At 35.1% G+C, this 22,257-nt stretch overlaps 1 protein-coding gene across 1 annotated transcript in view; it reads left to right on the forward strand.

Moving 5' to 3' along the window:
• Nucleotides 1–22,257, forward strand: part of MYCBP2 (MYC binding protein 2) — a 191,813-nt gene that overhangs the window by 92,486 nt on the left and 77,070 nt on the right. The window contains exons 25-42 of the mRNA XM_061367719.1: nucleotides 536–661; nucleotides 767–894; nucleotides 2,612–2,703; nucleotides 3,746–3,880; nucleotides 3,971–4,054; nucleotides 5,830–5,926; nucleotides 7,757–7,949; nucleotides 8,673–8,947; nucleotides 9,834–10,055; nucleotides 12,100–12,291; nucleotides 12,659–12,865; nucleotides 13,627–13,758; nucleotides 14,297–14,475; nucleotides 17,367–17,509; nucleotides 18,427–18,527; nucleotides 19,675–19,893; nucleotides 21,276–21,501; nucleotides 21,836–21,954. Of these exons, the coding sequence (XP_061223703.1) occupies nucleotides 536–661; nucleotides 767–894; nucleotides 2,612–2,703; nucleotides 3,746–3,880; nucleotides 3,971–4,054; nucleotides 5,830–5,926; nucleotides 7,757–7,949; nucleotides 8,673–8,947; nucleotides 9,834–10,055; nucleotides 12,100–12,291; nucleotides 12,659–12,865; nucleotides 13,627–13,758; nucleotides 14,297–14,475; nucleotides 17,367–17,509; nucleotides 18,427–18,527; nucleotides 19,675–19,893; nucleotides 21,276–21,501; nucleotides 21,836–21,954 (2,870 nt within the window). The remainder of the gene's footprint in view (nucleotides 1–535; nucleotides 662–766; nucleotides 895–2,611; nucleotides 2,704–3,745; nucleotides 3,881–3,970; nucleotides 4,055–5,829; nucleotides 5,927–7,756; nucleotides 7,950–8,672; nucleotides 8,948–9,833; nucleotides 10,056–12,099; nucleotides 12,292–12,658; nucleotides 12,866–13,626; nucleotides 13,759–14,296; nucleotides 14,476–17,366; nucleotides 17,510–18,426; nucleotides 18,528–19,674; nucleotides 19,894–21,275; nucleotides 21,502–21,835; nucleotides 21,955–22,257) is intronic.

Genomic DNA, 22,257 nt, shown 5'->3' on the forward strand with positions numbered 1-22,257 from the left:
ACACAGTGCTTCAAAGCACAGCTTTAGAAGTCATTTTCGGTTACTTGCTCACTGATTGTGATGAGGGATCTGTTCCTTGTGTTGCCTCCTTCATTGTGTGTGAGATATGGGATAAATTTTAAATTAGAATCATAGAATGGTTTGGGTTCAAAGGGACCTTAAAGATCATCTCGTTCCAACCCCATCTGTTAGGGGCAGGGACATTCAAATCTGCACATAATTGTTACTACTTCAGCTCTTTTTTTGGTAATATGGAAAATCTAAAAAGGAAAAAAAAATAAGGTGTTGCTGGTAATTTATTTACCATTGTAAAAGTTGCAAAGTAGATTTAATCACATTAGTCGGTTATCCTAGGAAATGAGTGATTTAAATGAAATTGATCTTCAGTAGTAAACTTTGAGATTCTACAGCAGTGACCCTTGACCTAATAGAAGCTACAATGATATTTGGTAGCGCATATTTGGTTATTTCCATTTTGCTGATTATAATCAACAGTGAGAAATTTTGACTTCTTTTTGGTTTTGCTTTCTTTTAGGTTGTCTTGATACTTTAGCTGCTATGCAGGACTTAAAAATGGGTGTAGCAAATATGGAAGAAGAGACTCAAGCAGTAATGAAAGTTTATTCTAAAGAAGACTACAGTGTTGTTAACAGATTTGAAAGTATGTACACATCATAATTTCATAACGCAAGCCAGTCAGCTTGCAGAATGAAAGACTAAGATAGATTAACTGTATTTTTGCTCTTAATTTTATTTTTTCCTGCAGGTCATGGAGGAGGCTGGGGTTATTCAGCCCACTCAGTAGAAGCTATCCGTTTCTGTGCTGATACAGATATTTTGTTAGGTGGTCTTGGTCTATTTGGAGGTAGGGGTGAATACACTGCTAAAATAAAGGTAAGCTTTTTAGTTTGATTTTAAACAATATTGTATGTCAAAATCAGAACTTTAGAAATGCCAACTAAAACCTGATTAATCTTATTTCTTGATGAATGAGTGGTTTGCTGTACATTAAAAGCACTTGTAATAGAACTAGAACACAGCTTTTCAGTGAGAAGTAATGAAACTTATGCAGGTAAGGTGGTTGAAATAGACATCTGAGAATTAGACATCTGAGAATTAGACATCTGAGAATTAGACATCTGAGAATCTTCTTGTCAAGAATTGGCCCAGTCTTACCTTCATTAAATGCTATGCCATCTTACAGGTGTCTTGAGCAGATATGGTAGTGGGTTAAAAGGTTCTGTGATCTATTTATACAAAGCTCGGAGGTCTACCTGCAAAAAACTGGTGGTGTGGGCTTCAAGCTAGAATTGCATCTGGTTCTAACTAGCATGAGGGACTGCTTCTCAAAACCAGGAAAAGAGTGCTTATCTGTAACTTCTTAGCTGGGATTATTTAACTGAGAGTGAATGGCACTAAAGATACTTAACTCTGGTTTGTACCAAATGTAAGAATGATTAGGGCTGGAGCACGTGTGCTGACTTAAATAAACAAACCTGACGTTGCATAAAAAAGCTCACATAAACACACGGTGTGATGACAGAGCTCTGGTTTCCAATGAGTAATTTCTGTTCCAGCATTTAATAAGGATTTCAGAAACTCTGTGAAACATAATGTAAGGGAAGGATCCAGTATCTGAGATTTAGATCTGATTTATATATTTAGAATACATTTTTGTCGCTACTTGACATTTAGTGGGTTGTTGAGTTTTTCTATTTTCAGATGACTAGGTATTCAGGTTTGTTTTAGGGAAATAGATGGCATATGCTTAGCAGTAGCATTTGCATAAGTCAACAGGAGATCCAGAATAAGTAGCTGTACTTTATTCTAGTTTAACACAGTGATTAAATATTGCAAATTAATAAGGAAATCCAAGAAACTTTACAAAAAGAAAAAAAAGAATGACCCATAACTAATGTTTATATACTGAAGGTAATAAGCCTGTGAAAGCACACTAGTAATACTTTTTCAATTTGTTTCTGGTTGTTTAGGATTAGCTTATAGCCAAAATAAGAATTGCCAGTCATACTGCGGATAAGCTGTGTATTAAATAGGTGTTTGCAAGGGAAGTCATGTGTTGTGGTCCTTTTTCAAACTCCTCAAACTGCAAAAATTATTTTTGAATAAGAAACCCAAGTTCTTTTGCAAAAGGTATCATCTTTTGTCCTAGTCACCATTTATGACGCTGTTGACTAGCTCTGCTAAACAGTCAAACTCTCCTTTTCCAGAGAAGTTTAGTAGATCTTCAGTGCATTTCAGTCTATGACAAAAGCCTGCACTTTCTGCACATCTTTGCCTTACCTGAATGCTCTGTTTGACTTGCCTGCAAATGGAGTTTTTCCACTTACGAATATATCTGGGCATAAGGTTTGGGGGGGTGGGGAGGGAGTTAGTGTCACTTGCTATTTTTTTGACAGCTAATGATAGTAATAAAATCCTGCCTTCCGGGTGGGAATTTGTGTGAATCACAATTCTGTCAGTGATAGTAACTGACAATTACTTCTGGGGAGAAGGAATAGAAGTAGGCGGTTTCCAGAATACCAGACAGGAAGAAGTGGTATTATAAGGTTTCTAACACCTAAGACATATTTTTACCTTCTTACTCCACTAGTTGTTTGAATTGGGTCCAGATGGAGGAGACCATGAGACCGATGGAGACCTTCTTGCTGAAACAGATGTCTTAGCATATGATTGTGCTGCTAGGTAAGATGTTTTCCTTACCTATGGCTACCTACTTCTTGATCTTTATTTTTACTCTATTTATGAACATTTTAAAATCATTTTAAATATCAGAGATGATCTACATCATTAGAAGCTTGTAGCAGGTGACATAAAACTTACACACAAGGTGTATTGGGTGAAGCAGTAAAACACCAAATACCTCACCGGACCACTATGACACTAAATTAAAAGAAGGCAAAATCATTTCTCACTTGTTCTTGTATAAATCAAAGTCAAATCACATATTCCTGTGATGAGAAGACAAGACATTGCAGCAGATCTTTTGAATGCTTCTATCAAAAAAAATGCTTTCAAGCATAAAGGGGTGTTGTCATTAAACTTTGTGTTGTCATCATTAAACTTACTGCAGTATGAGATTATCATAACCAAAAGAAGAGTTACTGTGCTTCAGCTCATTAGAATACAAGCAGTTACTGTTTGGAAGATTTTGTGCATATGGATGGGATTAGCCACGTTTTAGCTGCTTTTTCATTCCCTGTTATGAAATAATTTAACATTCAAATCATCCATGACTACTTCTTTTAGGTTTAATTCTTATGTATCAATACTCCTAAATACATACTTTCTTAAATATTCATGTGTAATTCCAAAGAATTCACATATAAGCTCTTGTCATTTACTAAAACTTTATGGAATTGAATTCAAGTAATATAAATATTTTATAATTAATATTTTGTTTGCAGTATCATGTATTAAATGTAATTATGCTTGTGTGTGTTAATTTAACTCAGTCTTTCTTTACTCTCTGGCATTGATATCTGATTGTTTCAAAATGCAAGGTCAAGCTAGATTTAGGCATTTGTAGGTCCTTCTGATTTATTTTTCTAATTATTAAAGTATTTTTTAATGAAATATTTTTACTTTCTGCATATGAATAGATAATTGACATTACTAACTATATTCCATTAATTCTCATTTTTTTTTTAGAAGCAGGGTGGAATACATTAAAGATTGATTTGAAAACTAATTCATGTGTATCTTTTTCAAAATCTCTTTATCCCAGAGAGAAGTATGCAATGATGTTTGATGAACCAGTACTCCTACAAGCTGGCTGGTGGTATGTTGCCTGGGCAAGAGTGTCAGGACCCAGCAGTGACTGTGGATCTCATGGACAGGCCTCTATTACTACAGATGATGGGTATATTTCTTTTTATTTTTTAATTTTTTTTTAATGCAAAAGGAGATACTTAATATTACTGGACTAATAATTGGATTATTTCTCTTTCAGTGTTGTATTTCAATTTAAAAGTTCCAAGAAATCAAATAATGGTACAGATGTTAATGCAGGGCAGATCCCACAGTTACTCTACAGGTAACATTTGGATATCTATTTATAACAATTTATTGGCATGTTTTTTAAATAGAAGCCTAGTTAAAGTAAGTGTACGTTCCATGAAATTATTACTGCATTAGGCTAAGGAAATCAGTATCTGAAAAAATTGAAGAAAATTTAGTCTCTTCGAGAAATGTAATAAACCAGTTATCACAACACTTGTTTCTTTACAGTTTTTCTTGCAGCCATTTTTCATATATTATGTTCTGAGACTCATTTAGTTCTGTAGAGCCTCACGGTTTCACCTACTATGATTCTTTTTTTTTACTAGTTAGGAAGTATTCTATTTAGTAGGCCTTAGTTTAGGAGCAGTATACTATCAAACAGATGAACTTAATGAACACCAACCCTCCATTCTGCAAAAAAATAATCCAAAGAAGCAAAGGAACATCTAATTGTCCTTTACAATAAATTATAAACTTACTATTCTCATGTTAAACGTTATGTAGCTCTGTTTTCAAAAGCCAGAGCTCTTTTGCTGTATTGCTGTATTTTTCAGACTTCCTCAGATATATACAAACCCTAATTTTATATTTTATGCATATATATATACACACATGTAACCATCTGCTCCCACATTAATTCTGAACCTTGGAATTTCTTCATAGCAGTTCTTTTGCTATGTCCTTTGTAAGCATGTCCTTTTCAGAGTCTCTTATCAGAGCAGCTTGCTATGGCTGATAAGCTTTGTGTCTGTAGACCTCTATCTCTCCAGAGCAAAGCTTCATTTTGACTGATGCACTTAAAGTCCTGGCATAACCTATTATCATTTGAGTGATTTCCATGGATAGATGGCAGTGGGTGCCTCTGAAGGAATCACAGAATCACAGAATCCCAAGGGTTGGAAGGGACCTCAGAAGATCGTCTAGTCCAACCCCCCTGCAAGAGCAGGGTAACCTAGAGTACATCACACAGGAACTTATCCAGGAGGGCCTTGAATATCTCCAACGTAGGAGACTCCACAACCCCCCTGGGCAACCTGTTCAGTGCTCTGTCACTCTCACAGTAAAGAATTTTCTCCTGATGTTCACATGGAACCTCCTGTGCTCCAGTTTACACCCATTGCCCCTTGTCCTATCACTGGACATCACTGAAAAAAACCTAGCTCCGTCATCCTGACACTCGCCCTTTACATATTTGTAAACATTGATGAGGTCACCCCTCAGTCTCCTCCAAGCTGAAGAGACCCAGCTCGCTCAGCCTCTCCTCATAAGGGAGATGTTCCACTCCCTTAATCATCTTTGTGGCTCTGCGCTGGACTCTTTCAAGCAATTCCCTGTCCTTCTTGAACTGAGGGGCCCAGAACTGGACACAGTATTCCAGGAAAGATATGGCTGAAGAACTATGAGTGGCACAAAAGGAGAAGTGCTGTAGTAATAAGTGCTGTCTGTATTTTTGTATCTCTATATATATTTTACCTCCACAAAACTATTGTTCTTTAAGAAATAATGTTTCTATTTTTAAAAATGTCATCTTATTACAAGTAAATACTTGTAATAATTTCATGTGTTAATTAAATCTGAACTTTATTATCAGTTGTCATAATCCTGTCAATTGAACAGAATTTTAGATATTTCATTACTGTTCTAGAACGATTAGGAACTGGGAGAAGTTATGCTGAAATTGAATATTTTTTTGTTAATTACCTTTAAAGTTTCTTCCACTTCTGTTCCATTTGAATAATACAAACAGTAAGAACTGCTAAAAGTAAAAGGTGCAGACTTCCAAGTCAGTTCTTTAAATTGCTCTTCCAGGTTGCCAACAAGTGATGGCAGTGCATCTAAAGGAAAACAGCAAACCAGTGAACCTGTGCATATTTTAAAGAGATCTTTTGCCAGAACTGTCTCAGTGGTGAGTATTATCAAAAAATCTGTGTTCCCTGCGAATTCATTCATACTTGGAAAACAGGAAGATATAAATGTGGAAATAACTAATGATATTTTTGTGTCTGCTTTATCAGGCAGAAGTTAGTTAAACTGAAATGTATATGTATCTTTTATCTCAATTTTATATATTTATAACATTGTCTTCTTTTAACTTTTCCTGAGTGTTTCAGATGTTAAGCTTTATATTGAGCTGAGGGTAAGAGCCTAGAAATACACTTGTTTTACAAAGTTCAGCCTACTTAAATTTGGGGGTTCATGCTTGGTGGCTGTAGTCAGTGTACAAGCCTTACTCCCTGCCAATCAATTAATATTAGCGTGGTTTTTTGAGTTTTGAGGGAGCTTTACTATATGCTGTCTTCCATGGCTTTTAAATTACTGTCATTGGTGAGATTTGTCTTCCTCTTGGATACATTCCAGTGTACACTGAGGATCAGATAGCATTCAATTTAAGTTCCATATGCTGAGGAAAAGAGTATTAATAGGCACAGTGAACTGCAACTATTAATAGAAGATAATCTGCAGTTTTTCACATACAAGGAGGTTAGTCAAATTGTGAGAAATACTGCATTAATTGAAATGCAGTATTAGTGTGCAGGACAAGGCAAATTCAATCATCATGTGTTTTAAAGTATGGTCCCTTCCTTATGTGTTACAAGCAATGATTTTTTTCAGTTCCATCCTGGTTTATATTTTATACTGTATTACAGTACTGTCAGTATTCTCCACAGATAGTTACATTGAAGTTACTGCTTCCATATGGCCACACACAGTCCCAATTTTCTTAGCCCCCTGGCTTTCATTTATGTATTCTCCCTTTCTTCAGTATTTTCTAATTATCAGAATTACCTTCTGTTCAGGTTTCTTTTACAAATATATTATCTACATGATTTGCATTTTTAGTAATAATTTTTTTTTGCATAATCATAGCTACTCTTAATATATGTTTGCTTAAAAAAATGCACTAAGCTATGAACTCTTACTACTTTTAATTCTTCATATTGTATCCTTCCTCTTCATTAGTTTGCTGCTGTTATCCCTCATGATCTGACTTGGGATAAGAGGAGAGTTTTGGCTTTCTGAAGCATTAGATATTTTATAATTAACTTTTGAACAATTAACTTGATTGTTGCAGCTTGAAGGTATACCTGCAGCTTGAAAGTATTCAATACCAAATGCTTGTAGTTTGCCTTCTGAGGTACAACTTTATGAAACTATCAACCATACTTAATAATACTAGAAAACAATTTTTGGAAAAACAAAACTTTTTAAGTCCCTGAGTTTTTGTGGACTATTATGTGCTTCTTTTGAACTTTCAAGTACTGTAAATATGATATAGTTCCCATCACCCTGCAAATGCTAACTGTTTAAAGACAAGGACATGGGCCTGATAAGTCATCGCTGTTATGACAAAAATATATTCTGTTAAAAGTGAGTATTACACTATTCATATGCAGATGAAGCAAGTAAAATATATTGAAAAATCTCTATTACAGGTGAATACAATTGCTAGATCTTAAATAACTGGAAGACTTCCACACACATATAACATTCATAACATATAGAAATTGCTTTTAGTATGCTATTACAGTGCAGTCTTCCCTACATTCTCAGTGCTCTTTATTCTCAAGCAGATAGGATTTGTGTGTTGTATGGTAGATGTGTAGAGACATTAATATGTTTTCATAATAAACACGGATATAAATGCTATTTGCTTCTCATCTTACACTGATGCTGAAAGTTCAGTTTTTGTTTTTACCACAAAATCTGTTTTTTCTGGTTTTCATAACCTGAATAGGAATGCTTTGAATCTTTATTGAGCATCCTTCACTGGAGCTGGACAACACTGGTGCTGGGAGTTGAAGAACTTCGGGGACTTAAAGGATTCCAATACACTGCTACTCTTTTGGATTTAGAAAGGTTGCGTTTTGTGGGCACTTGCTGCCTGAGATTGCTGAGGGTCTACACCTGTGAAATATATCCAATATCAGGTATTCGTTAAACCACAGCCCTCTTAATTTGCTTGTTTCATATTTATCAGCAAATAATCTACAGAAGGTTCAAAATTTGATCTAAGTATTCATGTATGGTATGCTGTCAGATGAAATTGCCTGCGCAGATGGTTTTATTGGAACAATTAAGAGGCTTGCTGTCAGAAATGGGACACTTGCTATAATCTGCATAATTAAGCATCCAACACCAGATGTTTACACTAACTTTTGTATATTTAAAAGTTAATTTCTTTTTTGGCTTGAAAGTTGAGGATTTTTGGTCTATTTGGGGCTTTGAGGTTTTTTAGTGTTTGTTTGTTTGGTTTTGTACATAGTTGCTTTGCTGGTGAGCACAATTTAAATTTGAGGACAGTTTAAATTGGAGGACAGTATCTGTTTTTCATGGCTGTAGGTTAACAGTGCTTATGTAAGACCAAGTGGGATGGGGCTTTGAGCAACCTGGCCTAGAGGAAGGTGCCTCTGCCTGTGGGACACCGTTCTGTGATTCTGAAAGACCGAAAAATTGGAAGTTTCTGATATTCAGGTTTCTGTGATGTAGTTTAACACGCTTCATTGTTTTCCTTCTGAAATTAGTTTCACTGAATATAGCTTTATCAGCGTTGCTAAATTCTAGTTGGTTTATCTGCATGTACAATGTGCATTTTAGTATGAAAATGTTTCGTTTATTTTATGTCTAATGCTCCTCTTTGTCTAACCTTCTAGCTACAGCTAAGGCAGTGGTAGAAGAAACAAGCAAATTAGCAGATTGCATTGGAAAAACAAGAACCTTGCTGAGAAAAATTTTATCTGAAGGAGTTGATCATTGCATGGTGAAGCTGGACAATGATCCACAAGGATACCTCAGTCAGCCTCTCACTCTTTTAGAAGCTGTTCTTCAGGAATGTCATAACACATTCACAGCTTGTTTTCATTCATTTTATCCAACACCAGCTCTCCAGTGGGCATGTCTTTGTGACTTGTTGAATTGTTTGGACCAGGTACATTAAAATGATATAAATAAATACTACAGCTTAGCTTTCCCTTTATACAAAGATAAGCCAATCAGTATTTAAAGCCTTTTTTGATGTTTCTTCTAGTTTGCAGTTCAAATTCTGTTGTGTACAAGTTGAACAGGAGCTTAGGAACTTCTGTCTCCATTAGCAGTAAAATTCTCTCTGAGACACTGAATAAAATTTGTGGTGCTGGTAACTGTTTGCACCTGCTTTTTTGGTGTCGAGACCATGCTTTGTATGTGATTACTCTTGCTGCATGTTGCTTAGGAGCATACATGTGGTGGTTTTTATACGCATTACTAATAGTTGAATAATTTCTCATTATTAAATGTTAACAATAGTGTTCTGATCCAGCAAGGTATATGAGAAGCTGGCAATATTATTCTACAATCAACAACTTTTTTTTTAAGTGTCTTGCTTACTGTGAATGGACGATCCCCATTCAAACAGTGTAGTTGCTTGCTTGCATTGATTCAGGTGAGATGTAAACAGTTTCCTTTTGAATTTGTATGGAAATTCATTTAGCATATAAAAATTCAATGAAGAATCGGTTCTTTATTATTCTAATTAAATTATTTAAAATACATGCTTTGTATACAAAGAATGTCATAATTCCAAAAGTAATTTTTAATTGGTTTATTGTTTTAAAGCATGTCAATCAACAAATTTTAATTACTCCAATTTGAAAGATCTCAGTGGAAGCTCGTGAGAGAAGATAATGTAAAATTAACAGGAAAGCTATCAATATATGAAACGCTCTCTCTAAATTGCTCTTGTGATAGAACTAGAAAGTGTGTTTCAAAATTACTTTGTTCATCATTTACTTGGAATGCAACGGTACCATTCTGTTGATTTCCGTTTATGTTTTTAGGACATCCAGGAAGCAAACTTCAAAACCTCCAGTAGCCGGCTTCTTGCTGCAGTTATGTCTGCTCTCTGCCATACTTCAGTAAAACTGACCTCTATCTTTCCAATTGCTTATGATGGAGAGGCATTGCTGCGATCAATGGTTAAACAAGTCAGCACTGAGAATGACTCTGCTCTGGCCCATCGTTTTCCTCTTTTGGTTGCACACATGGAAAAACTTAGTCAGGTTAGGATATACTCTAAAAATTTAATGACTTGTTTTACTTTGCAACAAAACCCAGTTATGTAAGTTGAAGTTTTAGTTTTATAAGGATGTAGCTCAACTTGTATGAGTGGTTTTTTTTGCCTAAAAATCCTGTTTTAGAAACCTATTATTTTGTCCAAATTTCATCTTTCGTAAGTATTCTGATTATTTCTTGTTTGGAGAATGTCTGAGCAATATTAAATTGGTAACAGTACAGTTCGGAGTTGTTTTCCATTGCATAGTGTTTTCTGCAACAATTTTTAGCTCTTCTTGTAATCACAAGAATTAACATATGGATAGATTCAGTGTTTTTAGGAAGAGTCAACACAGCTTTGGTAATAGAGTCATGTCTCAAATTGGATTTTTTAAAGGAGTTACCAAAGCAGGTAGACAAAAGAAGACCAGTTCATATAGTTCTATCAAAGGTTTTTAAACCTTTGGGCTCCCAAATGTCGTAGTATTGCAGTTCTATTATTTCAGAATAAATTTACAGGAATAAAAGGGTAAAGATGATAATCAAAGATAAGGGACTACTAAATAGTATTCTTTACTTTGGAAGACAAGAGGGGTAAGATCTTACAAAATTGTAAGTTATTCATGAAAGGTAAATAAAGGATAATTGTTGAGTCTTCCAATGACAAAAGTTTGGAGCAACCAGAGACCTTAGCAAAAAGTAAGTTCTGAAGAATGCTGTTCTTCATAAAATACACAGTTAAGCTGTGGAATGTATTCCAGTAGGCTATTATTATGCTAGAAGTTTTCACAGATTGAGAAAACACCTGTGCAAGTTAATGAAGAGGAAAATCACCAAAACTATTAAATGCAAAGATAGTATTGTCAAAAATCTTAGGTACCTGCTGCCTCTTAGCTGCTAAAGATAAAAAGAGTTCTGTGCAGGCATCTCTGCAGGTTTGCTTGACCTGATTGTCTTTCCTATCTGTTTACTACTTGGATATTTTTGAGAGACAACATGGTAAGAAAGACACAATCAGTAGAGCTGATTTTATTTTTCTTTATTGGGAATGACTATCAGTATGGGTAACTTTCAAAAAATAGTGGGTGTTATAGCTAGGTAGAAGATACAGTAAATGCCTAAGCTTAGATTAGATTAGCTTAGATTTCATAGTACTCATTCAGTAAAGAACAATTGTTTTTATAATCATCCCACCATAGGTTTTATCCTACCTGTTTGCATAGAAGAGTCTCTTTGCTAACATCATAGCCAAAAGCTTTTGAGTTTATTTTTAGACACTGTGGAGGACATTGACATGAAGAATTCTGCAGAATCATAGAATAGCTAGGGTTGGAAAAGACCTTAAGATCATCAAGTTCCAACCCCCCCTGCCATGGGCAGGGACACCTCACACTAAACTGTGTCACCCAAGGCTGTGTCCAACCTGGCCTTGAACACCGCCAGGGATGGAGCATTCACAACTTCCCTGGGCAGCCCATTCCAGTGCCTCACCACCCTCACAGTAAAGAACTTCCTCCTTATATCCAATCTAAACTTCCCCTGTTTAAGTTTGAACCCATTAACCCTTGTCCTGTAACTATAGTCCCTAATGAAGAGTCCCTCCCCAGCATCCTTGTAACGCTGCCTTCAGATACTGGAAGCCTGCTATGAGGTCTCCACGCAGCCTTCTCTTCTCCAGGCTGAACAGCCCCAACTTTCTCAGCCTATCTTCATACGGGAGGTGCTCCAGTCCCCTGATCATCCTTGTGGCCCTCCTCTGGACTTGTTCCAGCAGTTCCAGGTCCTTTTCATGTTGAGGACACCAGAACTGTACACAGAACTTGAGGTGAGGTCTCACGAGAGCAAAGGTAGCTATTTATCTGTTGACAAAGGAATAGATTCTCTAGCAGCTTTGAGAATTATTTTTTTTTCTTACCCTCTAGACAATTCCATATTTTTAAGACATCACTGGTTTCTCAGTTATCTAATGCTTATAATATGTGAAAATCAATGTTTTGTTTAAAGAATGTTGTAAGAATGATGTAATTTGTCATTTTTCTCTTCATAATGCAGAGTGAAGAAAATGTTTCAGGGATGACAAGCTTTCGGGAAGTGCTGGAAAAGATGTTGGTCATTGTTGTTCTACCAGTACGGAACAGTCTTAGAAGAGAAAACGAACTTTTCTCTTCACATCTGGTTTCTAATACCTGTGGGTTGCTTGCTAGTATTGTGAGTGAGCTCACAGCATCAGCATTAGGATCTGAGGTAAAGATTCTATGAAATCATGACTAGAAGTCTTTCAGGACAAGTATATTATGAATGTGATACACACTGTGACAGAAATTTTATAGCAGCTTATTCATCCTATAAAATACATATTTAAATTCTTTAAAAAAAAGTAGAAATCACATTCCTAACTATTCCTAGTTTAATTTCAGTTGCCAGAGATTACATTTTCTTTTTAGTCAGTACTGAATAGAAGCCCTATTAGTGGCATCTTATATGTTTTGTCAGTTGATTTTTTAAATTTGCCCAGTTAAAAATCTCATAGTTTAGTTCACCTCACTTTATTAAAGTTACTTAATGTTTAGCATGTAATTTTTTTCTGGTACTTGCTTTTAATGTTATACAGGTTGATGGGCTGAATTCTCTCCATTCTGTGAAATCAACTCCAAACCGATTCACTAAAACAAGTCAGGGAAGAAGCTGGAATACTGGAAATGGATCCCCTGATGCAATATGTTTCTCTGTCGATAAACCTGGTGTAGTTGTAGTAGGATTTTCTGTTTATGGTGGAGGAGGAATTCATGAATATGAGTTGGAAGTATTAGTTGATGATGTAAGTACTGCATTTGCAAAATCAGCTTGAACAGAAGTAACCTCAGAGTTTTTTGTAGTACGTTTTAGAAAGTAATACTATATTATTACATTACTTTACAGTCTAGGCTACCAGTGAAACGGTACACTGGTAGCAGGGGTTTTTTGTTTGCCTGTGGTGGTGATTTTTGTGGTATTGCTAGCTACATACCATATCTAGTAGCCACCTTATAGATTATGATTAACCTAATTATGATTATCCTTATTATAGTCTCAAAATCTTTATTTATGACAAATAATATTTGAAGTATAGTGGGTCTTTCACTTGCTGGAGCTAAATGTAAATTAGTATCAGCTGCAAAGAAAATGAAGAAATAAAGGGGACCAATTTAAAACAATTTAAACCAACAGTTGAAGAAAGGGGTTGCTACCAACATGGTCAGGCTGTAGCTACAGATGTTTTGTATGTTGATCTCTTAGAGAAAACCGTATTGTGTGTTCTTGTAACAAAGGAAAACCTCTGTTCTTTTACACCTCACCTGTTCAATTTAACTGATTGTTCTAACCTTTTCCAGAGGGCAAGCATAGGTTGCTATGGTAAATTAACTTCTTTGCTCAGTAATTTCCTTTTTAGCAGAAGGGCTTTACTCTTGATTCTGAACAGCTTTTTCAGCTTTGGTGTACTTGTAATGATGTCTGTAACAATTTATGCAAGAAAACATGCAACAGTTGCATAAATGTGTCATGTATTTACATTATAAAAGTATTGTTTCTTTGAATCAGAGTGATCATACTGGAGATTCAACTCATTCACACAGATGGACATCTTTAGAGTTGGTTAAAGGAACTTACACCACAGATGATTCTCCCAGTGACATAGCTGAAATCAGACTTGACAAAGTTGTGCCACTGAAGGTAAATAAAAGAAGTGCACATCTGTAGGTTTCATATGAATTCTCTAGGTAACAAAAATCAGAATGTTCAATGTAAATTTGGGGGTTTGTGTATGCATTTGCTCCTGACATGCTTGCTTTATTGAGTCTCTTTCACACTAACTGAAAAGTTCAAATTCTTTTAAATTTTAACAGCAAAAAAAAATATTAAATCTCAGTTTTGATAATAGCATAAGATAGGTTGCAACTGTTCAGTAATTTCAGAATATTCTTGAATGTGCAACTTTTTTGCATGCAATTTGGTAGTGTATTTTCTTAGATACCTGGTCACTTTTCAAGTAATCAGGAGTAATATTTTACTTAAGTTATGGCCCATTGTTGGAGAACAAGGAACAGCTTTGACTTTTGTTAAATGCTGGATCTTTCCTAGTTAATTTCATTCATAGTGTTTTGAAGGACTTTTCAGGCTCTTCAGTATTAATATAAAATAATAGCTTTCACAGTACCATGAAGTCTAACTTGTTGTATAATCAGTACTATTTTTGGCTCTCCTTTTTAAGGAAAATGTGAAATATGCAGTTCGCTTGAGGAATTATGGAAGCCGGACTGCCAACGGAGATGGAGGAATGACCACAGTTCAGTGTCCAGATGGTGTAACATTTACATTTAGTACATGTAGTCTGAGCAGTAATGGCACAAACCAAACACGAGGACAAATTCCACAGATTCTTTATTACAGGTTTGTGTGTTGTCGTAATCCATTTCTAAGAAAAGTAAATAAAACCATTGTAGTGCAATTATACCACATATGTTTTTGAGAAGTAACAGAAAGAAATACAGCTAGAGTGTGTTTGAGGAAAGAGTTTCTTTAGCAGTAGTACTGTATTCTTCCTGTGTAGTTTCAGCCTTGACAGTTTTTGCAACAGCAGTTTTACTGGTGCTTCTTCCACACTTGTTTTAGGTTCTCTTTTTTTTTTGACTTGGCAGATAATTTGATGGTTGACCTCTCTTATAAGGTCTATTGTCCACTGCTTTAAAGCTGTAGTATGGGGAACTGGTAAGATGCACCACTTCCATCTTGTGTGTTTTTCTATAACCCATGAAATTTTTGAGAGCCTACTTGCTGGAATGTTTATCTCTCTGATTTCATTTAGTTCCTTCCTCTGTTTCCAGAAAGGATTGCATTATGTAATGAAGCAATGTCTGTTTATGCAGGAGCTGTCTTCTCTTACTGTGGAGTTCAAAGTTGTAGAAAGAGAAATTGCAACAGCCGGAAAAAGATAAACTGAAATACCTGACTGTCCTGCAGGGAAGCTTTAATTTAATCTTTCAGGGTAATAGTAATAGTAAGAATTCACTTAAGGTAATGCTTCTGCAGAAAGCATTACTTTTTGATGTGCATATGTACACTGATATGCATGAAGACATGATTTTCAAAATACGTCAGCACCTGAATATATGAATTACTGCTATCTCTACAGAAAAAAAAAAAGGTGTCACATCTTTTATTCAAATCTCAGTTTTTGTCATAAAAGGCTAATCAACAGTATGTCCAAGGAACAAAGGACTAAAAAATAGTAATTTACTTTTCTATTTTATTACGTGTGAGATGCACAATGCATAATAAAACATGAAAAGATGCTACAAGTGACATATTTTGGACTAAATCACAATAACATGTTTCTCTTAAAATGTTAAAGAAGATAAAATACGAAGAAATAATATTCCCAACAAAATGGTAGTAATGGGTGTATTTGAAGATAAAAGATTGTTCTGCACTTCTAAAACGTGAGATTGGCTGTACTCAGAGATCCAGCCTGTCAGTAATGACAGTAATTGATTATGAAAGAATGGAATTACAGTGATGTATATCATATTTCTGTTGATTTGGTCTCCTTGAACCTTGGACACCTATGTTTAGGGAATTCCTCCAGCATTTTGAGTAATTCTATTATGAAGATTCATAATTATGAAGTATCATATTACATAAGAAGGAAGAAAAAAGACAAGGAAAACATTTATTCACACTCCTAGAATATATATTCTTTTATATCAGCAAAAGTGGGAATAAAGGAGAAATAACAGCTACTTTGATTTCAGAAAAGGACAGAAAACTTCAGTAAATGGAAGCTTCAAGGCACTCTAACTTAAAAATAAGCTAACATATGGCAAAAACCCCACACTGAAGTGCTTTCTTTGGAACAGTCTCAGGTTTTTTGTTTCAACTGTGATAAAATTCTAAGAAGCTTTTGAGAACCATAATAGCAGAACTAAGAACTGTTACAGAATAAATTCTGTTTGGAAAATGTGCATGCTGCTTCCTGTAGTCAGAATGTGTTTTGAAATTTGCTTGGACGACAGAAACTTAAGTGTTACCTGATGGGTGTCTATAGTCATGGACTTAGTTTGAGGATTCCAGATTGATGTATAATGATTTGAGGTTTTGGGTTGTTTGTAGGGAAGGAACAAATGTTCAGTCAACTGTTACAGAACAGGGCTTGTAAGAGTAACACTTGATTTTTTATTATTTTTTTTTAAGGACACTCAAATACAGATAGAATTGCTGCTTATGCAAATGCCACAAAAGGCCCTACCAAAAGGAGTGTGTTAACACACTTCTGATAAGGGCAGAAAAGCTTTAGAAAGATTTGTTGGAAAAGTACCCAATTGGAATTGCACTCACTGTCAGTCACTAATAAATTAAAAAGGCTTGAGCAAAAATACAATTCTAGGACACACTGACACAAAAAAAAAAGAAAAAAGAAAAAAAAAAAAGCTTTTTTGTCAGAGTGGCTAATTTAAGTCATAGAGAAAGACAGGTATCCTTTTTGTGTACAGAACTGCTCCAAGTAAAGTTTTTGAGCATTCTGGCGTGCAAGTTCTGGAATCTTAATATTCTGGAATCGTGTTGTGAAAGATCAGATTTTTTTTGACAAACTCAGGAAATCTGCAAGAGAATGGGAAGTTTTGTTTTACATGTTGAGTAAGAGGTTTTGGTTGTCTATGGCAAGGCTTAATCACTATCATATTGAAGGCTTGAACTAGTTTGCAATTATCATTTGACTGCTTTGAAAAAGTAATCAAACCAGATCTTCTGTATACCTTATTGAAATAATTTTATGGATAATGTTGTTTATGAGAACCTAATTTGACATAGAGTGGATTACAAAAAAAAACAAACCTATTTGTTATGGGTAAGCCTACGGTTGTATTTCAAAATCAAAATTAATCTTTAGAATATGGAAGGAGAATCTTTTTCCCTGATTATGTTACTGCAGAATCATCCTTTCAAATAGTTGTATTCGTTTCTGTGATGCATTTAGTATGATTCTGTTTTCATCAAGACGGGTGATTGGGCTTGGAAGAGCACAGCAATTAATATATTTCTGTGGTCTGAAAGGCATCTAGTCAAAAGAAACAGTTCAGAAAAATGCTTTTAATATTTTCTGCCAAATGAAAAGATTGCAGAGGGCTAAAACTGAGGCATTGCCTCCAAATGTCGTCCGTGGTTTCTTTGTTTCCTTTACTGCTTCATCATAAATTGTTTTACTTATTCTATGCCAAAAATCAGTCAGATGCAGTTTTTTTTAATATGATTTTGTATTTTGTGAACTTTAATCCACCATCCAGGAGTGAGTACGATGGAGATCTGCAATCACAGCTGTTGAACAAAGCTAATGAAGAAGATAAAAATTGTAGCAGGGCTCTTTCTGTTGTGAGTGCTGTTGTACGGGCAGCCAAGGACCTGTTGCACAGGGCTCTTGCTGTAGACGGTAAGGCTTTTGAAAACTGACTTTCAGAATTTACTTTTCAAAGCTTCTTTCTTTGATAGCAAGAGATAATAGTAGAATCAGTGTTTTGTATCAGTAATACAAAAATGGTAATATCTCTCTTTGCTTTCCAAAGAATATTTTTCTAACCTTTCATTGCTGTAGGTATCAAACTGTAACTTTCCAAGTCATTTAGTTGCACTTGAGGTATCATAGGCAGATACCTCCTATAATTTGCACATCAATTTAGCAAGTATCATATTAAAGCTGGTAAGATTCTTTATTTGCAAAAGATACACAGTATAAATTCTGTCCCTACCTGTGGCAGTGGTTTGGAACTAGATGATCTTTAAAGTCCCTTCCAATCCAAACCATTCTATGATCGTATGATATGCTGTGATGGGTAAGTTCCAAATTTTGTTGCATGTTTTGCACATTGGTGGTAATCAGGAAAACTGGTCAATGTAGTGCATTTACAAGCACTTAAACATCCATTTTTGAGAAATGTAGGCATTAGCCTTAAAACTGAATGGTATTTAAGCTATTGTCTTCAGCCATTTTAGTCAAAATGTCCAGAATATTCTCTAGTGCAATAGAAATTGATTTGGAGGGCTGGGAAGAGCTTGTTGTGCTAGATTTTGTACCATAGAAAGTATGAGCACAGCTTCACAAAATGGCAAAGAATGCAGTACAGTTATACTCAGGAGAAAATTTTTAAGCAGAAAACTGTACATACTGATGTTTCTCTCAGGTGAAATTTGCAGGTTTAGAATTTGACAGTGCCTAGGATGAAAATAATTTGAAGTAAAAGCCAGTGTAGAAACTTGAAGTATAACTTACAAAAATCAAGCTACCAAAATGTATTTTGAATCATGGTACATCTGTTAATAATAACCTGTATTGTAATTATCTTTGTTTAGCTGAAGACATTCCAGAACTACTCAGCTCTTCCAGTCTGTTTTCAATGCTGCTTCCCCTCATAATAGCCTACATAGGACCAGTAGCAGCAGCTATTCCCAAGGTACGCTCCTCAAAAGAAATTACTGAAGAAATTTAAGAATGTTACAAAGGTTTACTCTGAAAATCTGAGCATCTCGATTTCTTACGGTTTTATAAAGTAGTGGTTTATATTTGACCATGTGACTCATGAATTTTCCAGAGTCAAGAATTTTAGCAACATAATCAAGTTTTAAAAGTTACTTTTTAAAAACTTAAATCGAAGACATAATAAAATAAATATCATAAGGAAGCAGAGGGAAAGATTGTGGGCTTTAACAGTATAAAAAGAGAAAAAGCTAGAAGGATCTGTATTTGTGACTCATTGATGGCTATTGGTGGGATGAAATGTATCTCATATTATATATCTTTACAGTAAACATCCAAAGCAGTGGTAGCCGTTCCTTAAATTAAGATTATTTCTGTCAAATTTAGAGATGGGAAGATGTTAGCTATAAATAAAAAATAACCTTACTTTTCAGTGACATAGCATTCTTCCATGTGCCTGTTCTGGAGCACTCCTCAAATCTGTTACTAGATTTACAAATGTCATTAACTTAGCTAGTAGACACTGTTGCCTTTTACTGCTTTTTCATTTACTGTGTGCTCTTTTTTCACTTCTCTTTAAAGCGGGAGGAAAGAGGACTGGCTACATAAGATCTAGCAGATTCATTTAATTAAAAATAGTTTCAAAGCTAACTTGTTGCTTTGCTTTAGAAGTGTTCTTTTCCTTTAAAATGTTACGAAGATTGCACGGAGTAATGCAATGCTTAACGCTACCTGCATTAAAGTATGTTGAGTATTTGGAAAACACAGTATTAATGTTACAATACAAAATATAACTGGACTATGACTTCAGTATGGTATTTGCTTTCTGTCAGCTCATACTTATTGTTTGTTAATGTTAATGGCTTTTTAGTAGAAGGTATCTTGCATCTGTGTACAGATTTGTGTTTTAGCTTTGGCAAGTCTCCAAGAGGAGTAATTGGGATTAATGCAGTGATGCTTTTTCTGTCAGGATCGTGTAGATGCAGAACTGGAAAATGACTGAATGAATTGTAGCAGTAGTGATATTCTGAGAATATCCAAAACAACCATTGTAGAGAAATGTATTTGTGAGTATTGTCTTTACCAAGTCATAATACTTTATTGTATGTGGTGTTTTGTTACAGGTTGCTGTTGAGGTCTTTGGCCTAGTACAACAGTTGCTTCCTTCTGTGGCAGTTCTGAATCAGAAATATGCTCCTCCAGCTTTTAACCCAAATCAGTCCACAGACAGCACTACTGGAAACCAGCCAGAGCAAGGGCTTTCAGCTTGTACTACCTCCAATCATTATGCTGTTGTAGAAAGTGAGCATCCTTATAAACCTGCCTGTGTTACACACTATAAGGTGAGCACCATTTCCAAATGTTTATGCAGTTTCTTAAAAGATTTTGACACGTGGGTTTTATTTTGTTAATGTTTACTCTCTAAAATATTGTTGCCATGGATGATAATTCTTATTGTCTGCTGTCAGAGACAGTTTCATATACAATTACTGTACTGCTTTCTGGAGAAAACTCTGTCCAGTAGGTATAATGGAAACAGGAGTGGAAACAAGTGTAGCGTTAACCCCCTAATGCAGGTATCTAGGGTTAAAGTCTTAGGTTTTGCTACTGTCATGTACAGTTTCTTTGCTCTAACTGTACAGATTGTAGAAGTTGAAAGTCTTTATGTACACATTATGCGGTCATATCTCAGACTTTTTTACCTAATGCTAAACCAATGCTTTGTAAAAATACTGTCAATTCAAGTTGAATTAATTACGGTGTAGGGATCCCTATGCTGGCTGGTTTTGGTCTGCCAATTTAAATTTTTCATTAATTACTTTGACTTGGACCATGATCTGGCATTGCAGAAATCTCTGAAGCCTTTAACTGTGTTAGGTCACTCTGAGTAGGATGTGTTCCACCTTACATCCATGACTATTACATTAAAACTAGGTTTTCCTCAAGGTCAGTAATGAAAGGGTGTTTTTTCTATTTAAGGGCTGAGGCATACGTTACTTGCCTGAGAGATAAATCTCATGTTTCAGTTCTTGAAATAGGGAGTTCTGCAGTCACATTGATTCCATGACTGTGAATCATGAGGCAGCAAACCTGGAATAGAGAGCTGGATGAGTTCATTAATTACTGTTCCACTTGGTTCTCCTGTAAGACAGCAAGACCTTCACGGGAGAAAATGTAGTTACCCTATGATCTTCCTGATGCACTGATACTTATTATAGTTCTACAAGTTTATAGATCTCATCTGAAGCCTTAGGCTTAGTTGTTGCTGTCTTTGAATTTCTGTAGTTACACGCTGTCATAATGCAGGCCATGTTCACAAGCGCAGTTCAGCTGCTGTGTACTTTTCTAAGGTTACACAAAAGAGATACTGAATGTGTCTGTTGAAGTTTGCATTTAAAAACTCATTTGAGAATTAAATGTTTGTAATGGTCTCTGGCTGTTCTGTTTAATGATCCTGTTCAGAGATCTTAAAAACAATCACAAAACAGCATCATGCACACAAGTACTTAATCTGAACATAAATTAAAACACATAATTATAATTCAGTAAGGTGTAAAGCATTTCAGGTATATCTGAACATCAGAGATTAAATTAGGATAATGTTAATCTAAAGCATATCAAAACAAATGTACAGAATTGCATAACTGAATGACTTCTCTAACCTAAAGAGTTAAAACCAAATGAAAGTAAAAAAGCATTTAATTAGACTGTTGTTTTGTTCTAGGTGACTTTTCCTGAATGTGTCAGGTGGATAACAATAGAGTTTGACACTCAGTGCGGCACTGCTCAATCAGAGGATGTTCTTCGTTTACTCATTCCTGTTAGAATTGCACAGAGTCTGGGATTTGGACCAAAGCATGCTTCTGTTCATGACAACCTTAATTCATGGGTAGAGCTGAAAAAATTCTCTGGATCTTCAGGATGGCCTACCATGGTGTTAGTATTGCCAGGTAATAAATAGATACTGCAATATTTTCTACTAATGTGAATTATTAAAATAATGAAAGGTTTGATTTTTCTGCAAAATTATCTTAGAAAGCAAAGTTGAAAAAGTGTCTTCATCTAAGCTGGCAAGGCACTGTGAACCATTGTTGTACATCAGTTGGTTGCATTTTTATATTAGATTTCTTGTTTGAAGTGTTGATCTGCATGTTATTCATGGTTTTACTTTACATGTTATAAAGCCTAGGTTTCATATATGATCATATGGAAGAAACATACAAAAAGAGGAAAAGTATCAAGTTTTTATATATTTATTTTATGTATCCTTTTACTTTTTATAAGGAAATGAAGCTCTTTTTTCTCTGGAGACTGCGTCAGACTATGTGAAAGATGAAAAGGCTTGTTTTTATGGTTTCAAATGTTATGCAATTGGATATGAATTTAGTCCAGGATCTGATGAGGTAAGTAAAAAGTGCAATGGCTACAGTTGCTGCATCCATTAATTCTCTTCTATAAGGCTAGGTTTTTTGTTTGGTTTGGGGTTTGTTTTGTTTTGGTTTGGAGTTTTTTTTTAATATTTGTATTTCCACTTCTGACTAAATAACATTAGCAAAATGGCTCTAAATTAATTTCATGTTAGTTTTTAAGGATTTTTGTTTTGTTTTGTTTTGTTACAGACATTTGTTTGGAATTCTTAAAACTGAATATTATTGGAAAGGCTTTTGGTTTGTTTTTTTAATAACTGACAGTCTGCAAATAAATAG

The sequence above is a fragment of the Neopsephotus bourkii genome, unplaced genomic scaffold (assembly GCF_033783945.1).
Source record: "Neopsephotus bourkii isolate Nb327-2 ecotype Australia unplaced genomic scaffold, CSIRO-AGI_Nbou_v1 NB_1394, whole genome shotgun sequence".
Classification (NCBI taxonomy): Eukaryota; Metazoa; Chordata; class Aves; order Psittaciformes; family Psittacidae; genus Neopsephotus; species Neopsephotus bourkii.